At 50.9% G+C, this 19,246-nt stretch overlaps 4 protein-coding genes across 4 annotated transcripts; 3 read left to right on the top strand and 1 right to left on the bottom strand.

Moving 5' to 3' along the window:
• Window positions 1-515: 515 nt before the first annotated feature.
• On the top strand, window positions 516-3,543 carry BO66DRAFT_325863 (uncharacterized protein; the record flags this gene model as incomplete). Its single annotated transcript, XM_025643881.1, has 3 exons — window positions 516-760; window positions 823-1,225; window positions 1,348-3,543. The coding sequence occupies 3 exons, from the start codon at window positions 516-518 to the stop codon at window positions 3,541-3,543; spliced, it is 2,844 nt and encodes a 947-aa protein (XP_025502839.1).
• Window positions 3,544-4,751: 1,208 nt separating this feature from the next.
• On the top strand, window positions 4,752-12,004 carry pan1 (actin cytoskeleton-regulatory complex protein PAN1). Its single transcript, XM_025649943.1, has 9 exons — window positions 4,752-5,306; window positions 5,412-5,470; window positions 5,532-5,641; window positions 5,705-5,860; window positions 7,076-7,628; window positions 7,693-7,756; window positions 7,808-9,868; window positions 9,962-10,504; window positions 10,566-12,004. The coding sequence occupies exons 1-9, from the start codon at window positions 5,182-5,184 to the stop codon at window positions 11,737-11,739; spliced, it is 4,845 nt and encodes a 1,614-aa protein (XP_025502838.1). The 5' UTR covers window positions 4,752-5,181; the 3' UTR covers window positions 11,740-12,004.
• Window positions 11,946-15,290, bottom strand: BO66DRAFT_421297 (sodium/calcium exchanger protein). Its single transcript, XM_025649942.1, has 2 exons — window positions 14,839-15,290; window positions 11,946-14,761 (listed from the first exon to the last, which is right to left on the bottom strand). Exons 1-2 carry the CDS (start codon window positions 15,025-15,027, stop codon window positions 12,089-12,091), a joined length of 2,862 nt encoding a protein of 953 aa, XP_025502837.1. The 5' UTR covers window positions 15,028-15,290; the 3' UTR covers window positions 11,946-12,088.
• Window positions 15,291-15,669: 379 nt separating this feature from the next.
• Window positions 15,670-18,942, top strand: BO66DRAFT_392825 (condensin subunit BRN1). The gene is made up of 3 exons (XM_025647616.1): window positions 15,670-15,925; window positions 15,979-16,564; window positions 16,625-18,942. Exons 1-3 carry the CDS (start codon window positions 15,849-15,851, stop codon window positions 18,629-18,631), a joined length of 2,670 nt encoding a protein of 889 aa, XP_025502836.1. The 5' UTR covers window positions 15,670-15,848; the 3' UTR covers window positions 18,632-18,942.
• The last annotated feature ends 304 nt before the right edge of the window (window positions 18,943-19,246 follow it).

The following is a 19,246-nucleotide window of genomic DNA, read 5'->3' as shown; positions in this document are numbered from 1 at the left end:
CGCTGCTGATCGATCATTATACGTATACGCTGTATCAGAAAGAAAGCTCCCTTGGGCCACCTCGCCTCTTCAAACCAGATTCTTCGGAGACCCCTGAGTGAGCTCGAAGCCTCCCAAGCATCCACATCTACCACTCACTGATCTGCCTTGACGCTATCTCATTTTCCTTCACGTCATCCACTTCTTTGCTTGAAATATCATTATTCTCGTGAGCAGGCTTCTCTCCGCCCCGCTGCGATCGAAATCTGTGTGGTTTTCAGACAAGGCCCAGAATTATTCCAAGCACACCCAGCACCCTTTTCGAAAAACCACGCCGGTTCTCTCTCCCTCAGCTACGCGGGCCATCCCTCAGTCCAATTTCCCTTCCTCCACCACGCCGGTAATTTTTTATGGGACAACAATAGCGCCAACAGGCAGGGGCTGGAGTATTGCGGATTCTGGGAGCTGGCGTAGCTTGCTAATCCCATCTGGAAGTGGTTCCGGCTTCGCTAGTGGTCGCTTCGGTTTCAGTCCAGATGCCAATAAAGCTTCCCAAAGGTTTCGCTCGACGAAAATCGTCTGGCAATGCTCTCGAGGAGGTGGAAAATCCTCCTCAGTCATCATTTAAGGTTTTTGAACGACCATCCGCCGACAAGAAATCCTCCAGCGATGGCAACCTGATGTCGAAGAGGCTAAGCGAAGGTCAGCCTCTGTATTCGCCATCCGAAGACGATGATAGCAACATATTTGCAGCGTCGGAAAACCACCATTCACGCAATTCGTATGATCCTCTCCCTACTACACTTTTCTACTATCAAGGTACTAACGATCGTGGTGGAAAAGTCCATACGAAGGAAATCCTTCGGCCCGCTTTTCTCAGTCTACACGCCGGTCAACAGACGGAGCGCCTCCGATTGAGACTCAGTCCCCGCATTCGCGGAACTTGTACGAGATACCAATTCCTCCTATCTCTGGTGCACTTCGGGCAGCCGGGCGAACATTTTCTTTCGGTGGGAGATTTTCGAAGACTTCGGCTGCGGTTCCGCAATCTCAATCATCCATTTCTGGACCCTCAAGAAACCGAGCTATGACTGCGAGCACAACAAACACTGCGACCGCACCGAGACTTCCCGAGACAGAGCTGCAATTTAATGAGATGGAAGACGATTTTCAGAACATGTTTGGTAGCCTTGAAAAGCGCTACTATACTCCACAGGATTCATCACAAGAGAGAGCTTTACAACCGGTATGTCAATGCCTCTGCCTCTACTGTCCACCCTGCCACAGGGCCCCCTTAAAGACTCCGTAAGGGTCTTTGCTGATTTCTACATTAAGCCAGTCGGTGTCGATTTCTAACATGTATTCTAGGACTCGTCAGCACCACGCAAGTCTGGACACGAAGGTCCTGCGAGAAAAGATGAAAGGGTCCCCCGCCCAACACCCATTGATACTGATCGATCGCAGGAAGTTGAGCCGTCTCCTTACTCCTGGGATAGCCGACATTCTGAAGATGGTTTACTCGCAGCCATCGATTCGCCCAGAGAACAGCTAGGTAGACAGCATGCACGTCCAGAAATGAGTACAGGTTCCGCGGGAGAAAGGCCAAGATCTGCAGCGCTACCCCATGTCGTGTCGTTTGCGGCCGCTACTACCTCTCATCGATCTCTCGACAAACCACAGACTGCCTCTGATAAGGGATTGAGGCGAAGTGTGATATATACAAGCAAACGCGACTCCGCACCTGTCGACGACGAAGATGCTAAATTAATCATGGAGTCTCTTTATTCTGGCAAAAAGGGTGTACAGGTATTATCCACGTCCGACAAAGGAGTTTCAGACGCCGAGAACGAGTCATCCCTCTTCCAGAACGAAGACTTGTCAGTGGGTGCGGCTCATACTGAGCACCAGGGGCCTCCGACGTTAGTTGGGCCAGCGGAACACAACAACCTTGATGCTTCGATTGCGGCACATGCTCACCTGGCCGCACAATACGAAAGGTATCAACCGGCATCAGCCTCCTCAGCAAATAAGATCATGACGCCCTCCCAATTTGAACACTATAGACAACAACAGGAGCTCAGAAGATCCACAAGCGACGCATCTATAAGTGAGAAGTCTGGCGAAAGCGATTACGAAGAGGAGGATGAAACAGAGAAAAACCGTGAGGCTGAAAGGCAGAGACGGAAGCAGGAGGCTCATCTTTCTGTCTACCGACAGCAAATGATGAGAGTGACGGGCCAACAATCTTCCGCTCCTGCCCTGCCGACAGACATTGATCGGGCTAGCAAGAGTGCACCAAACTTGTTGCAACAAGGCAATTTATCCGGAAGCGGCAAGAGCAGTGATGGTGATGATGACGAAGAGATTCCATTGGGGATTCTTGCAGCACATGGTTTCCCAAACAGGAATCGGCCTCCCAGTCGCCTAACACCTTCTAACTCTATACCCAATCTTCGAAACTCCTTTCAACAGCCATTTATATCGTCTCCGGGGTCTGCCGCAGAACAGGATATGGCGAACCGTAGTAGCTTACCTGTCTTCGCCCGAAATCTGCCTCGAGACCCATATTTTGGTGCAAGCCTGGTCAACCCCTCTAACAGAGAATCTCTAGCCCTAGGAGGAGGCGCGTCTGTGCATGGTGGCCACTCGCCCGCGTTACCTCCAGGAGGCTTAGTGGGGGTCATTGCTACTGAGGAACGGGCTAGAGCCATGAGAAGGGGAAGTCCCAACACCCAAGCCATGTATGACTATCAGGCTGGTGGAGTATCCGGATCGGCAGTTCATCCTGGTGGTATTCCCAGACCTTACACTATGATGAACCTGAATCCAACCACTATGACTAGCTCGCAGCCATCGATATCTGCAACGGAGCAGGCACAAATACAACTTTCACAGCAAATGACGCAAATGGTGCAGATGCAGATGCAATGGATGCAACAGATGATTCAAATCCAGGGTGGCCAGAACGTTCCTCAAACTACAATCCAGGGCGGCCCTCTACCCGGTCTGGGAGCTAGTGTCAACATGCGGCCGTCATCGATGCCGTCAGCCGACACTATGAGCGGTGCATCGCCTGGTCACCAAGCTGACCACAGGACGCTCAGCATGCTTGACCCCAACGCCTCTTCTCGGTTGAATGCCCCGGCTTTGCCATATGCGTCTGGGGCCCTCAGGCCTGGCACCCCAGCAGGTCAAGGCTATGCACCCTCTATTGCCCCGTCCGAACGTAGCAATGTTGGGTTAGCATCCCGCTATAGACCTGTCTCCACGATGCAGCCAGATCCTGGGGCTTCGACTCTCCATTCCACATTCAACTCATGTAACGACGAGAATGAGAAACTCTCCGCTGTTGTTCCAGCCGGGTTGGCCATGTCTAATCGTCCGCTGTCCAGCCATAATCCCACACCCACTCACCCCAAGCCAAGTAACAGCGTTGCGGCGGACGATGACGATGACGATGAAGGCTGGGCTGAAATGATGAAAAAACGAGAAGACAAGAGGAACAATTGGAGGATGAAGAAGGAAACTTCTAGTTTTGGGGACTTGCTCAATGCAGTACATTAGCATGGTTAGTTATGTCCTGACGTATATTCTAGGTCTCAGGCCTAAATCTGCACATGCACCTTTCACTCTCGCCTCGATTTGTTTCCCTGAGAGCGATTTCTTCCTTCATCCGATCATCTGTTATCATTTGTGTGACATCTCAGCGCAGCAAACTGACTGTTCTGCATGCCTATGCAGTTGCTGTTGTTCAACCGTATTTTCGAAATCTGTTCGTTTCCTCGGTCCATCTCCCGACTGTCTCTTTTATTTTTCTGGATATGATTCTATACAACTGTTGGCCCCAGTGATTTGGCTTGTTCTCACTTGAGATATGGTTGATGGTGATAATGGCTAGCAGCTTTCTCCCTGTCTTTTGTCTTCGTGAAACGGACCTGGATAAGGGCTTATGAGTGGCGTTTTAATGGCTTGTCTATCTTTAGCCCAGTGCGGGTTGTGATGTTTTGCATTCATCTTCATGTCGCATGTATCTTTTTGAACCTGTACTTAATATGTACTCGATATCCATAAAATAATCTTACATCCTCGGTCTCTCTCACTTGGATAGAAGACATCGACTTCCTGCTGGAGTCGAAGTTATATAATGAGTTCCGACGAGATCAACGACCTTTCGGTGTGAGACGAGTGTCTTGTCCAAGGAAGTATCTTTTGTAAAACATGGGGTGACCCTCCCTGAGCAACCCGGAAAACGTCACCATTGTGGCTCGAGCTGGGAGCAAATCTTTAACATAGATAAGAAGGCAGACATTATTCACCCGGTCTGGTCAACCTGGAGCCTGTCTATAAGTGCGATCATAATAGCTATTTATCTTGTGCAGGAAGAAATGTGCAAAAACATTCAGGTACTACTATTTAGTCAATGGTGGTTGGTCACAAAGGGGAACTGATAGCCGAGTAACTGCTGATCACGTGCTTTGATTCCGAGATTCTTCAGACGTTACCAAAGCATTATCCGAAATTGCTTGCATCTACAACAATCTCACTTTTAGTACAGAGTCTTTGTTCAGCTCAAGCAGCGGGAAGTTGCATTCCTCATTTTGATCAAGTGAATCCTCTGTATCACTTCTCTATTATAACTTACCTACGGTACCACCGCTTAGGCTTCATTATCCTCCCTCGCACTTCCTAAGGGACAAAGAAGATACAGCGGAAGAGGGTTGGCTTCAGCTTCAGCTCTCTGCTTACTTTATAGTTATTTACTTGAGTCTAATACTGCTGACTGCTGTGTTGGGATCGCGGCTAGTTTCGGTTCTCTTGAATTCCCCTCCTTCGTCTGGATATCTGAACTCCAAATACAAGATGAACGCCCCAGATCGGTAAGAATTACTTTTAGTTAGAAGCATGGCTCTTCCTTCTGTTCATATCAGCATCCATCGTTTGAAATTAAAGACCTGTACGTGGGTGCAGCTGTAAGAGCTTTTGTCATTCATTGACTGACCCCAACCTTGGAGTCTTTGCATGGCAATTGCTCTTGTTCATTTCATCCTTTCCCCACAAATTCCCACGTCACACTGGTTGGTGTTTGCTGCTACTGTTTCCCCATTTTGTCTCGTTCTTCTGTACATCACCCTTACGTCAATCACCTTTCACCGAGCCCTTGCTGCCTGCTCCGAGTCATTGTCACGTTAGACGGCTGCGGCCATGAGTCCGAGCAAGGAATATCTTCTGCCGCCGGAGACAGCCTATGCTCGTTGGAGACACGGCAACGGCGGGCCTCGAGTAGGCTGTCAGTCCACGATCAATGTGTCCCATGACCAGCAGCAAAGGTCGGCTCCGTCCGATCGACAGTGTTGTGCCCTTGTGTTCATTCGATCCGTTGGCTCTTCGCAAGTGATGGTCAAGGTCCATCTACTGACCTATTCCTCAACCAGCTACGAGTCATTTGTGCTCGCCAGTGGCGAAAGCAAAGTCGAGATGGAGATAGATACTCGTGCGTCACTTATCCTTTTCGGCCTTGCCTGGTGAATGATACAAACTCTGATTTCGACCAGGCATCCCCTCTTCCGCTATCTTCACCTTTAATAAAGAGGATCACACTCTAGGGAACTTGATCCGTTCTCGCCTGCTACAGAGCTCTCATGTCCTCTTCGCTGCGTACAAGGTAAGCCCTTTCACGTTCAGTGATAACTACTGGCCAGGATGGATTTTGACAAGAAGTACATAGGTGCCTCATCCGCTTGTCCCGCAGTTTCTGCTACGCGTACAGACAGATGGCGAGATTACTCCCAAAGAAGCTGTTATTACCGCCTGCCATGAGCTTGTGCGTGACCTGGGTATTCTCTCCCGAGAATTCACTAAAGAGTATGAGCTCCGTAAGATGGTGGGGGCCACTCAACAGCAGAACGGTGGTCAGGATGGACTATAGTCACTATCTGCTGCTGTCCGCAGAATTAACCTGCTACGCGATTCCTGACGTGCTGAATCTTTAAACTTACCCAGCCGGATATGTTTCTGTTATCATCATACCCTTTGTTGTCAATATCCCGCTGTTTTCAACTTGGCTCTGTTTGCATGGACAGATCGAAACGCGCGTGCATCTATTTATCTGTCATCAGGACTAAGTGCTTTTATCGCTTGTTTTACTTCGCTTGTTTCACATGTGATTAATCTATAACTTGCTTAATGCGTTGCCTTAAGCGTTCCAGGGTGATACTTTTTCTTACGGCAGGATCAAAAAGTATTCACGTAACTTGTCTATATTTTTAATTCAGTAATCTTCTAGGTGGCTGAATATTGGCTAACCCTGTCCAGGCACTCGGGAGTAGCGACTATGTACTATACTAGTACGTAGATTAACAGTAATTGATCAACTTTCTTAAGCTTGAGTAGATACTTGTAACTTGATAGCAGTCGCTTAACTCGCTAGTAATAATAGGTTAACAATATTGTTAGTTAGCTAAAGAAGCCAGGTAAGTCAGCAAGCCACCTTGCAGACTCAATAACTCCAGATCTATTGAAAGCTATTGGGCCAACAAGCAACAAGCAACAAGCAACTAGATATAATCAAGATTTTCAGATTGATTGTGATACAAGTAATAATACATACACTTTGTACTGTACAATATATAGGTGGTTTGTGGGTAGGCCTAAATTGCCTCCGGGTTGGCTTGGTTATTATTTGACTGACAAACACACTAAGTTAGTTAGTTAACCACGTACCTAGTAGTTATTGTACTGTAGTACTGTACTCCGTACAGATTAATTACTGAGTGACTTACCGTCCCTGATTATGTAAGTTGTCAACCGTCGTCAGCGTCACCGGCAGCTCCCCTTCCCAGTTCCCCCCACCCCCAAATACTCCCGCCTCCCCCGAAACCCCCGAAACTGTTGCCTGTCCTGTTCGCGCGGCCGGCTCTTCTTCTGTTGTTTTACCTTTTCTCCTCCTATTCTGCGCTCTCCATCGTCTCCTTATTTTGAGCTTGTTTCTCTTTCCTCTCCTTCAGTAAATGTAACCGTGCGTTTGCTAATGTATTCTTCGTCGAGCTCTTTCCTGGGCGCCAACAGCGCTCGTCCCGGCCAACCCCCTTTCGTGCAGCCGCAGCAGCCGCAGCAGCAGCAACAGCAACTGACCCCCTACTCGCCATTTCCTCCCAGCCAACCACAGCAACAACAACAACAACAACAACTACCACTACCACTACCACATCAAACTGGCTTCGTTCCTCAGTCAACCGGCTATGGGCCTCAGCTGGTCGGGCTAGGGGGCTCTCAGCTACAGCCTCAGTCTACAGGATTCCCCACCGGGCAGCTGCAGCCTCAAGTTACTGGTTACCCTGGAGCATTATCACAATCGCTTCAGAATGGTTATCAAGTTTCAGCTCAGCAACCACAATACACGGGGCTTTCCCCCCAGCCGCAGACTGCGCAGTTTCAAGTCCCATCGAATACAGGTCTTCGACCTGCTCCTAGGACATCAACGGAAATGGCAGACTCATTCCAGGGCAGTACTAGGATGGCGCCACCGCCGCCGCCCAAGTCAGCCGGGAATAAGATTCCCAATATCAGACTGTCATTCATCACGGCGCAAGATCAGGCCAAATTTGAACAGCTATTCAAATCTGCCGTAGGGAGTAATCACACAATGAGTGGTCAGTCATGCGAATCGACCTTAGGAGAGCCTTAGCTCGCACGGTTACTAATACTTTCTCACAGGAGAGAAAGCCAAGGAGCTTTTACTACGGTCGAATCTTTCGGGAAGTGACCTATCCAAGATTTGGTGAGTTGCCAAGCTCCGTCTCCAGTATCAGGATGTTGCTAATGATTACAGGGTTCTATCTGATTCTACCAAGTCAGGGCAGCTGTTTTTCCCCGAGTTCGCTTTGGCAATGTATCTATGCAACCTCAGGATCACAGGCAGGGATCTCCCGGAGGCCCTTCCCGAGAAAATCAAGAACGAGGTATCTAGCATGGTCGACATAATCTCTTTCCAAGTTCCGGATACACAACCGGAGCCCGTCGCGAGGACAAATGTCCCGAACTTTGATGGTCTAGTGATGGAAAATCAAGCTATCCCTTCAGCTCCGAAGCAGCCTCAGCCTCAGCAACCTACTAACGCCCAGCTTTTGACCCAGCTCGCGGCGCAGCACACGGGCTTCCAGCAAACGAGCGGCTTCCAGCAAAGTCAGTCGTCGTTTTCAGGCCAAGGCTCTCTTCCTTCCCAGATCACAGGTCTACCTGGGCAATCTCGGCAGCAAGATTTGCAGCCCCAGCCAACAGGGTTCATGCCTAACCCTCAGCCTACGGGCTATAGCGGGCCTCGCCCTCCTATTCCACCAATGCCTACCGGTCCCGGGTACAGCCTTAGTCCTTCACAAACCGGGGCCGCCCCTGGGTTAATTGCGCAGCCTACCGGTGTTCCCGGTCAATGGGGCTTCGTCAATGCCCCGTCGTCGGGGTTGCCTAATATTGAAGCTCTCAAGCAGCAACTCATGCCGCAACCGGGACGCGAAGGAGGCTTTTCCGCTGCCGGCCTTTCGGGCAACGCTCGCATTCCCTGGGCTATCACAAAAGAGGAGAAAAAGATTTACGATGATCTCTTCCGGGCATGGGACGGATTTCGCAAAGGCTTCATCGGCGGTGACACCGCGATCGAGATAATGGGCCAAAGCGGCTTAGACAGGAAAGACCTGGAGCGCATTTGGACGCTGGCAGACCCTCACAATAGAGGCCGTCTCAACATGGACGAATTTGCTGTTGCGATGCATCTGATCTATAGGAAGCTCAACGGGTATCCAGTGCCTAGCCGCCTACCACCGGAGCTTGTTCCCCCGTCAACGAGGAATCTGGATGATTCTATCGGCACAATCAAGTCTATGCTTTCACAGGATGCAGAAACACGGAAAGCTTCAGGCGCGTTTCTACAGCCGCAGAAGACCGGTGTCAGCTATCTGAAAGAGCATTCATTCCGTGGTGGTTCAACTTCTCCAGGAGCCGGCCGCAAAGATGCCACTTTGTTTAAGAACAACGATGAGGCGGCTGCCGGTTATCGCTCCAGCGCTCGTCGTCGTGTAGGTAACAGTGGTCGGACACCGTCCCCTGCTACTTCACAGGCACCTCAAGAGGAATTTTCTGTCGAACAACTGAAGAAGAAGATGCGTGAGGCGCAGATAATGCTTGATGCGGTGGACTTCCAGGACGAGAATCAGGCCGAAGAGGATGATGCTTTAGATCGAAGAGACCGGAGAGAGGCGGAAAGCCTGATGGATCGCATTCGACGTGTGCAAGATGACATTGACACCCACCCAGATGCCTTCTTGCGCAACCTTGATTCTGGCGCAGAGCGGCGATCGCTACGCCGTCAGCTACAGGCTTATGAGGACCTAGTTCCGCAAATTGCATCGGAGGTGAGGCGCATCGAACGAGAGATTGCAGAAGCTAGATTAGAGCTATTCCGCCTCAAGGATGCCAAGGACCATCCTAACAGTGCCTCTAACATCGTCGGCACAGGGCCCGGGGGCTCTGTGACTGAGGCTGATCGCATAAAGGCACGGGCGCGTGCCAGAATGCAGGCCCGCGCTGCCGAACTCGCTGGAAGGCCTCCCCCGCCTTCCCAGGATGATGATGGAGCTGCTGCTCGTCGCCTCGAAGTTGAAGCTGCCAAAGTGAAGGCTGAGCGAGAGAAAAATGAGACGATGACTCGCGATGTGGAAGTTAGCGTGAAGGAATTCGCACAGAGTCTTGAAGACAGCCTCAAAGACGGTGGTGAGAGTTCCACACGTGAGCACGAAAGAAGACGTTGGGAAGATGCCTTGGGTGTGGAAGATTTTATTCGGGACTTTATTTACGATTTGAAACGCGGTAGCCGCACCGCCCATATTCGTAAGGACGAGTAAGAGGTCCCTCCCATATCACCCATGAACACCATATCAACCGCAGCCAGAGAGCCCTGGGAACGACCTCGTTAACTGACATTCGCATCTAGACAATCTGGGCCAGCCACTGCCGAAGACCAGCGTCAACATGATGACGGTAGATTGTCCCCGAACGTACCTGCCGTGCGGTCCTCCCCCGTGTCCACAGGCTCTATGGGATCGTTGCCTGGTTCTACACATGAGGACCGGGTGATGGCTGCCAGGGAGCGTGCACAAAAGCGCATTGCTGAGCGAATGGCAGCTGCCGGCCTGAAGCCTCAAAATGGCGCCATTGAAACTCTTGCTCAGCGTCAGGAGCGAGAGAAGAGGGAACGCGAAGAACGGTTAAAGCGGGCCGAAGAGGAAGATGCCAAGCGGGAACAAGAGAGACAGCGACGTCTGGCCGAAGAGCAACGAGGACCTGTGATACACTCCAAACCGGCTGGCAAGAAGCCTCCCCCAGCACCACCTTCGAGAAGGGTTCGCACCGACAGTGCGGACCAGGTTGATGCGAAGAAAGCTGCGAATGCAGTCGCCGAAACAGGACAGTCTAATCGTGAACAAGCCATCAGAGAGGAGCAGCGTGCACTAGAGGAAGAGACCATGCGCATGGAGTATGCCCCCATTGCAACACGATTTCTATAACCATCTTACTAACATGCAAACTTACTTTAGGTCCGAGGCCGAACTGCGTGAAGAAGAGCTGATGAAGGAGAAAGAGGCACAGGAAGCGCGCCTTGCTGCACTTCAGGAGCAGGTCAGGCAAGGCAAGATAAAGAAGCAGGAAGAGAAACGAAGAAAGGAAGACGCAATACACGCGGCGAAGGAGCAGGAAGCAAGGCTTGCAGCTCAGCGTGCTGAGCTTGAAATGGCACGAGAAAGAGAGCGGCAGCTTCAATTGGAGTTGGAAGGCCTTGAGCAGGAAAGTTCTTCAGATGAGGAAGGCCCCGCAGATATCGTTCCTCGGGATGCCACACCGACTCAAAGTCAAGTCTTTCCCGCGGCATCAACCACTGCGCTTCCAGCCTCGAACACAATCTCAGCGCCGCCGGTAGATCCCGTCGTCAGTCCCGGCCAGTCCTCCGCGGGTAATCTCAGCCCCGAGGCTGAATCCAAGAATCCCTACTTTAAGAAAATTGGTCAGGGTCCAGAAATTCCTGCTGCTTCTCTGCCGGTTTCTCACCCCACAACAAGCGTGCCTTCAAAAGCCGATTCCCAGTCGACGAACCCTTTTCATCGATTAACGCAACAACAAGAGAGCACCAAACCGACTTTCACTGCTCCTGGACCTTTGGAACGCAAGTCGCGTGTTCGTCCTGAAGCAGACGATGACTGGTCTGCAGCAGGCTCAGACTTCGATTCCTCTGATGACGACGATGACGAACGCCCTGGAGGTGGCAGTGCGAAGCAGCTCGCCAGTATCCTATTCGGTACTATGGCTCCTCCGCGGCCTTTGAGCGCCATGGATGACAAGCCTTCGTCGAAATCGTCCAGTTCTATACAAGATATCCCGGTAGACCCACAAGTGCCATCTGGTGAGAAAGAAGATACGATTTCTGGAACTGAAGGAACGCCCTCGCCACCTCCACCCCCCCCTCCTCCGGTGCCTGTTTTGAGCGTCGAGCCTGCTGCTCCGCCGCCGCCGCCGCCGCCGCCGCCTCCTGCACCCGGCATGGCACCTCCTGCTCCACCTCCGGGTATACCTCCGCCACCTGCACCCCCTTCAGCACCAGCAGGCGCAATGGACCGAGGGGCTTTGCTAGCCTCCATCCAAGCAGGTAAAGGGCTTAGGAAAGTGCAGACCAATGACCGAAGCATCAGTTCTACCGCAGGTCGTGTTTTAGACTAAGAACGCGATCTACTTGACCTTGAAATGTTTGTTTTTAGAGCTCTACCACTTTGGATGTCAAGAACGTAGTTGAGAAGATGCGCCGTGAACCTCACCTCGAATTGACTTTACTGTTTCAGATGACTACGTAAAAAGAGCACGCGGGATAACCCCTACAACAGTGAAAAACAAAACCTAACAAAGCATTGGTGTGACTTGAATACCCCCTTTCAATATATATCCTAATCTATATATAGTGTATAAATGACAGAGCAAAGCACCAGGCACCTTCCCAAGAGCCACTGAAGGAATGTGATATTCCTGCGAAAGATCTTTTAGGATAGCTCCCAAATCCCTTGCAAACTTCAACTTATAGAATTTCAGCAACAACATTGCCTAGTGTACTGATACCCCATAAGACCACAAGGCCCCAACCGATCTTCCGGTCCATCCTCCAGCCGTTCAACGGAACTACAATCAATAGCCCGAGCAGAGTAAGCAATAAGGTAGCGCCACTGATGACAAGAACTTTCGAGACCTCAATTTCGTAAGAGCCTCCGTGCGCTTCGATGGTTCCTGGCCTCGCATTCACAGTCATGTATAGACCCCCCAAGCCGATTCCTAGAAGAATATTTAGCATGGGCCCCCCAAAGCAGGCACTTAGTGCCATGACAGGATAGCCCAGACGCGCAACAGTGATATCTGCAACAAGATCACCTAGTGAGTTGCCCACGGCGAAGACTGTGAGTCCTAGAAGAGAATCACTGATGTTCAAGATAACACCTAAGGTCTTGAGGAGGTTGACCACTTCTGTGGCTATTGTCGCAATCCAGAAGATAGCGACGACAAACCCTAAGAGTGCTAGAAAAGGCCGCCACTTTTTTGGAGGCTGCGAAGCCGAACGGTGCCGCGTGCTGATTATAAGGGCCGTACTACATACCAGCGAAAATAGTAGTGAGACCAAGAACGGTAATAGTAGACTGCGAAGCTTCAACTCGGGATCCGTGGCCGTCCAAGTAATCAGAGCCACAAAGAAAGGACCCGTGAAAAGCTGGACCCAGACCAGCCAAGAGCACCACTCTTTCGTGGTTGTTGTACACGAACCCGTGCTTTCTTCAACGAAAGGAATTTCAGAATCAAGGCGTGACCGCGGTGGTGCACACTGGGACTTCCGGCTTGAATGAATGGCATCTTCGGTTCTGGGTTCTTGATCAAGGGCATGTAGAAGTGGGCTGTCTTCCGGTAAAGCTATCAGGGGCGCAGGGTCGTTGACAGTATTTGCAGGTGTTATGACGACGGAAAACCCGCCAGCATCAGGGCTTGACTGTGCTGCCTCAATGACAGGGAGTGTGATTGTTAACAGAAACACACTAGGAGCTGCAATGACGCCTAAAAGTCGCTCCCAGATAGATTTGGATTTCCATCCAACCATTGTAGGGAAAAGGATCGCCATGATTGACTGAAATTTAGACCAAGAGGTAGCCCAAGATGTTGCCGACGTTTTGATTTGGTTGCCCCCATTGACCTCAACACCGTCCTGAAAATAGAGTGGTTCAGTGGGACTTGTAGCAGGCGGTAAGCGAATGCTCGGTGCCCTCGATGACACTGGACCCATTCCATCCAGGAGAGGTGGAAAAGGGCTAATTGGGCTATCTAGATGGGCTTCTGCAGATAGAGCCGTACCCCTAGGGGATATGGCCAGTGGAGAACTGGGATGTGAGTTTGATGACTGATATGTGGGTAAGTGGAACGTTTCCGGAGGAGCAAGGAGGTTTGGACTCTGGCTTAAACAATTGGGCTGATGTATGCCGCTCATTGCTTGACTGTTGACCGAGGGTTGGCTGACAGTCAGCAGGGGTTGTCGGGAGTTAGACTCTAATATGCTTGTGTCCAATTTTAGGTCCACTGCAGCGTTGGCAGATACGGCTCGAGTTCGAGTTGAAACGCGTGCTTGGTTAGAATGCAAGCGATCGCTGGTCAAGGGTCGACTAGCGTGCGGATGAGATGCAACCGAGACGTTGTCCGAATGCACATATGGCGTGGCCATTTCCTCGCTGTCTGAATATTGGTCCAGGTTGACGGGTGAGGCATCTGGGTGAAGGTTCCTCGATTTCTGGAGAGAAGTAAGAATGGACTGGAATTCCAGTGCACCCACGAGGCTTGGCCGGATGGGATTTAAAGTATTGCGTCGCCGGGCAACTGGGCGAAAGACACGCATGTTATCCCGTATTTCAGCCAGGTAACGGTTGCGGGTTTCATCGTCTTCCTCTCCTTCTTGCCAAATCCCAGCATCAGACCTTTCCAGCGCGTTGAAATCTTCGTCGCGAAGGAGACTCGTAGACTCAGAGGCTATCCCAGGATCATCGTCCTCGAACTCTTCGATGTCGAGCTCTTGATTTTCAGGTATGTGGAAGTGCGACCGTGCCGCTAAGTTTCGCTCGTAGGCTCGGCGCCGTCGTAGGATATACCAGTGCCATGTTACAACAAGCAACACATAAAAACAGTATAGAGCTACCATTGTAGCTGACTCCCAGACATGCAGGCGTCCATCAGCAAGTAGAAACATACTAAAACTCACAGCCACAACAAAGTATCCTACGTCTCGAATGAAACTCCTCCGCGCAACCTTGAATGGGCGGACCAGCGCCATCGAGCCAGCAACCACTGATGTTATAAAGCTTGCTGCGCCGAGAAGTTCCCCGATAGCCAGACTACCACTGTTTGATCGCATGGCAGCAAACGTGGAGAACACGTCGGGGCTACCGTTGCCAAAGGCAAGGAAGGTGACGCCTGTGAGGCTTTCACTCAACCCGAGAACACTGGCCAGTGTGCTCAGATCGATGCAGAGGAAATCACTAGCAGCAATCCCAATAGTACTGAACAATAGGGAGAGCCATGATATGATGACTATGAGCGCCAAAGGCTTCGCATTCGCTAAGGTGCAATAATAGAGCTCAAGGTAGGATATGAGTCCATCTTGATCATCAGGGCAGTTTGTCCTAATGAAAGAGCACTGGTCATGGGCTTGACGGACTAAGCGACACTGTATAGAGCGTAAAGGAAGTCAGAGCCCCGTACTTCATCCAGACTATTACCCGAGACTTGAGAAGAGATACGTACCTCCAGTGTGTTGTCGCGCTGGCGAAGCAGCCATAGGTCGGGAACGGCAGGTTCATGCGTGAGCCGTTGCAAAGTCCAACTGGAGAGACCAAGAAACGTCAGAAGTATGATGGACCAGAAAAATGGCCGAACAGAGAAGCGCCTTTGCCGAGAGATTCGGTTGTGGCGAGAAATCAGTCTTGATAGCATTTTGAGAGATATCGCGGCATCCTGGGCGATAGGCCGTCACGATCCACACACCCGGATAAGCACGTGGCTGGTGCGAAACAGAGTGAGCACCATCCAGCTGCGGCAAAGAGGAAGCGACGAACAAAGTGCTGAGGGTCTGAAAGATGGAGACAGAGGGTGTTGGTGTCGCGCAGATGAACCGGCCGAAGATTGAATGAAGGAGGTAGACAGAGAAGGGGGGAAGAGCAGGTGGAGGACGGATAGTTTAGACAGACAGACCGATGATAGACAGACGACCATCGAGGAAAGACCAGTAAGTAGTTAAGTTAAGTAAGGTTGACTACGTATAGGGAGCACCAGCCACTGATGTCACGGCAGGAGGCGGTGCAGATATGATTATTAAGTATCTTCTTTATACAGTACAGTACAGTATGTGTACCTATCTTACCACTTAGTTACAGCCTGACTAGTTATAGCTAAGTTAGCTAGTATTGTACTATCTGGTAAGTTAACTAAGCTAGCTAACTAACTAGTTAACTAACCACACTCAAGCTGACTCAGCGAGCGGGGAGATTGCGGTAGTGGTTACTGTGGCGGGGCGGATGTTTTGTTGATTGTTTGTTTCGTCCCAGATGGAGGGCTGACTGGGTCAAAACGATAATCACCGCACACCACCACACACCACCACACACCGTTTCCTACGGCCTCATGGTACCTGATGCCGACTATTTGGCTCGTCTGACTCTTAACTCGGAATCGGCTCCCGTAGGGCTCTATACTCATTCGATTTCCGCCGTTCCTTTACAATCCCCTCCCCCACCAACGGAGACACCCTCTGCACAATGCCGCGCGTGGCTAATTCTAAGCACCGTCGCTCCAATGGTGGCGCATCTACCCCTCTCAAGAACTCTCCCATGAGGTTTGCACGGCTCCGTAACTATCTTGGTGGGAAGTACTGACGGACAGTCTTAGGATACCACTCAACGACGACATGGGAGAGAAAGCAGCGCGCATGGAGGCGCGCCAAGCTAGACATGACCGCCACATGGACCAAATCAAGGCTGCTGTCAAGACGCCTATGCCGCCTCGACGATATACTGGATACGGTCAGAGTGCTAGCATGAGCCCCGCCACCCCTCGAGGCTCGGGGTATCGAGGGCGAGAAAGTGATGTGGGTGGACGCAGGGCAGTGACACCAATGAAGCGCGTACCAATCTTGGCCAACTTTGAAGAATGGATGAAAATGGCCACCGACAACAAAATCAATGCTAACAACTCCTGGAATTTCGCACTGATTGACTACTTCCATGATATGTCATTACTCAAAGAGGGCGATGGTGTCAACTTTCAAAAGGCTAGTTGCACGCTGGATGGTTGCGTCAAGATCTACACGAGCAGAGTAGATAGCGTGGCGACGGAGACAGGAAAACTACTAAGTGGCTTAGCCGACAGTCGTGACAAGAGAGCTCGCGAAACCGGAGCTGAGGGCGGCGATGGAGATGGGGCAGACGACGACGAGGACGGAGAAGAAGGTGCCGTTCGAAAATCAAGGAGAAAGGTCTGTTTGCCCTCATAACTTTACTCGCAATCTTCTTGACAGTTGCTAACCCTCGCGAAGGCACAGCGATCACATGAAGCTACACTAGCACCATCCTTCTCCTCGCTCCAATTGAAAAAATTTGAGCTCGAATTCTCCGTTGACCCATTGTTCAAGAAGGCCTCCGCTGATTTTGATGAAGGTGGTGCCAAAGGGCTACTTTTGAATCACCTATCTATTGATGGGCAGGGTCGCATAGTGTTTGATAGCAGTGATGATGCGGCCGCGGCAACTGAAGCAAATTCAAAGGATGCAGACGATCAGGAGGCGGAATCACAGGAACCAGAATCACCACCATCACCGTCTTCGGCCAGAAAAACGGCGGACACCATGTTTGAGGACAGCATGGAGATAGATATGACTCCCTTGGCGGAACGGTTTTTTCCAAACTTGGACCTCGTGGACAATCAGGACATCTGCCCGTCATTGAAGAACTTTGATCTCGGCGACCCAAGCGGCTCGTTAGACATCCCTTTCTTGAAGGCATCCGACGACTGGCGGCATGAGAGAGGCCAAGAGGCGGGTCCCGTGAGTGACGCGTCCGGTATCATGCTGGATGATGACAATGCAGTCGGGTTCGACGACGACGACGACGATGCCACGCTGGCTGGCTTCGATCTAGGCGGAGATGCTGGCTTTGGCGAGGGAGGTGAGGTCTGGGCCCGTGAAGCTGCTTTGGAGCCCATGCTGAAAGTGCATCGTGTTGATCGAGAAGGCGAGGATGATGCAGATGGCGAAGATATGGATCGCGATGATGGGGATGTCTATGGTATCTCTTTGACACACCAGCAAGATAACAGGGATCATGAAAATATTCTCAGCTACTTCGACAATGCCCTACAGAAGAACTGGGCAGGGCCAGAGCATTGGAAGATTCGCCGGATTAAGGAGCATGCCGCTGCGAGCAACGCCAACGTTGCGCCGAAGCAACGTAGGGAAAAGGAACCTTTCGAGATTGATTTCTCTACACCGCTTGATACTACTATCGGGGAACTAATCTATATGCCCGCCAGCTCGAATTCCACAATTTCTCTGCCTAAAACACAATGGAAAACAAAGGGTCGTAACCTTCTTCCGGACGACAAGCACTTCAATTCACAACAATTGCTTCGCCTCTTTCTCAAGCCAAAAGCGAGATTGGGATCCAAGAGATTCACGGGTTCAAAGCGATTTAACCACCGGCGACCTGATCAAACCGCGGGCAATGGGGAGATGGACGAGGCATTTTGGGCAAATCACAAACCGGAGGATGTTGCCGCTTCCGATGAGGGTGTTCCAGGGGCATATGACGCCAACTTCTTCGCGGATGATGATGGCCTTGCATTCCCGAACGGTTTCGACGATGACGATGACGAAAACCTCCCATTCGCTGATGCTAGAGAAATGCTTTCCCCGCCCGCGGATGGAGGTCCAGGTGCATCTGTAGGAGAATCTGCGGGAACGTCAGGCCTTCCCGCACTCCTTAACATGATGGGGTCAGCCCCTGGCTCCACATTGCCAGTTGGTGCTGGAGGATTTGGATCTCAACTAGTAACGCAAGGCGGTCGTCGGGCGCGTCCCGAATATGTCGCTTATGCTCGAGTGGCTAAAAAAGTTGATGTGCGTCGGTTAAAGCAGGAAATGTGGAGGGGCATGGGAGAGCGGCTGATAACAACATCCTCGTTTGATACGCCTCGTGAGGCAGATACCGTACCTCATGTCACCGAGGAAGCTACGCCTCAACACCCCGAGACCGAGACGCAGCCGATCCCAACGTCTACACCATTGGATAAAGGCCGAGAGGATGTTTCTGCGGACAGTACGCTTCGATTCACACAAATCATGAACTCACTGAAAACGGTTTACGCCCCGGAGAAGCTACGCGACATTAGCACGTCCTTTGGTTTCATCTGCCTGCTCCATTTGGCTAATGAACAGGGTTTAGTTTTGCAGAACGATGATGGTCCTAGCAGCCTTGGTGCTGGAAGGTTGGAAGAGATCTTCGTTACTAAAGATGCAAACGCGATCCTCGACGAGGGCAATGCATGAATGGAGAGTGTGATCGGTAGTGCTACCACATGCACAAGGCCGATCACCGCGATATGAGGTAATGCTGATCATTTCTGTGACATGCTTGGGTCTCGTGGGCATAGGCGCTCTGGATTGGGGATTCTTTCGTTAGGAAATGGGCAGGTGTGGCTTTCTTGGCTGTCTCTACCGGTATGCTGTTTTTGCAGTGCAATTTTCAATGAGAAAATCAGCTTACATCTCGCGGCTGTCTTTATTGGCTGCGTTTTATTGTCTTCCTTGTTTCAAATGTCAAATAGTTTAGGCAATGCCGGGATGGACACTTACATATTCCCTCTTCACCTACCATAATATTGACATAATTGTTGATGATGCTTGCTTGCCCTTTCAATCAGGTGTCACATACTCCTTACTGAGTTCGTCGGCTTGAAGTACTTCCAACATCTGTCTCTAAGGCTCTGAATGCAGCAATGCTGCTTCACAGTGATTAGACATTTGCAATTCCAATAACACAGAGCTATGAAGTGAGACACTGTAGGTACATGCGAACGTGGTATCAATTCAAATTACGTATCAACAAAGAATCAGAAACGATTGTAGTAGATCGGCTCGAAAGGAAGCGGCAGTTGAGACCAA

The sequence above is a fragment of the Aspergillus aculeatinus genome (genome assembly GCF_003184765.1).
Source record: "Aspergillus aculeatinus CBS 121060 unplaced genomic scaffold BO66scaffold_31, whole genome shotgun sequence".
NCBI lineage: Eukaryota > Fungi > Ascomycota > Eurotiomycetes > Eurotiales > Aspergillaceae > Aspergillus > Aspergillus aculeatinus.
The sequence above is the reverse complement of the archived record's forward strand: the minus strand, read 5'-3'. Positions and strand labels throughout refer to the sequence as shown.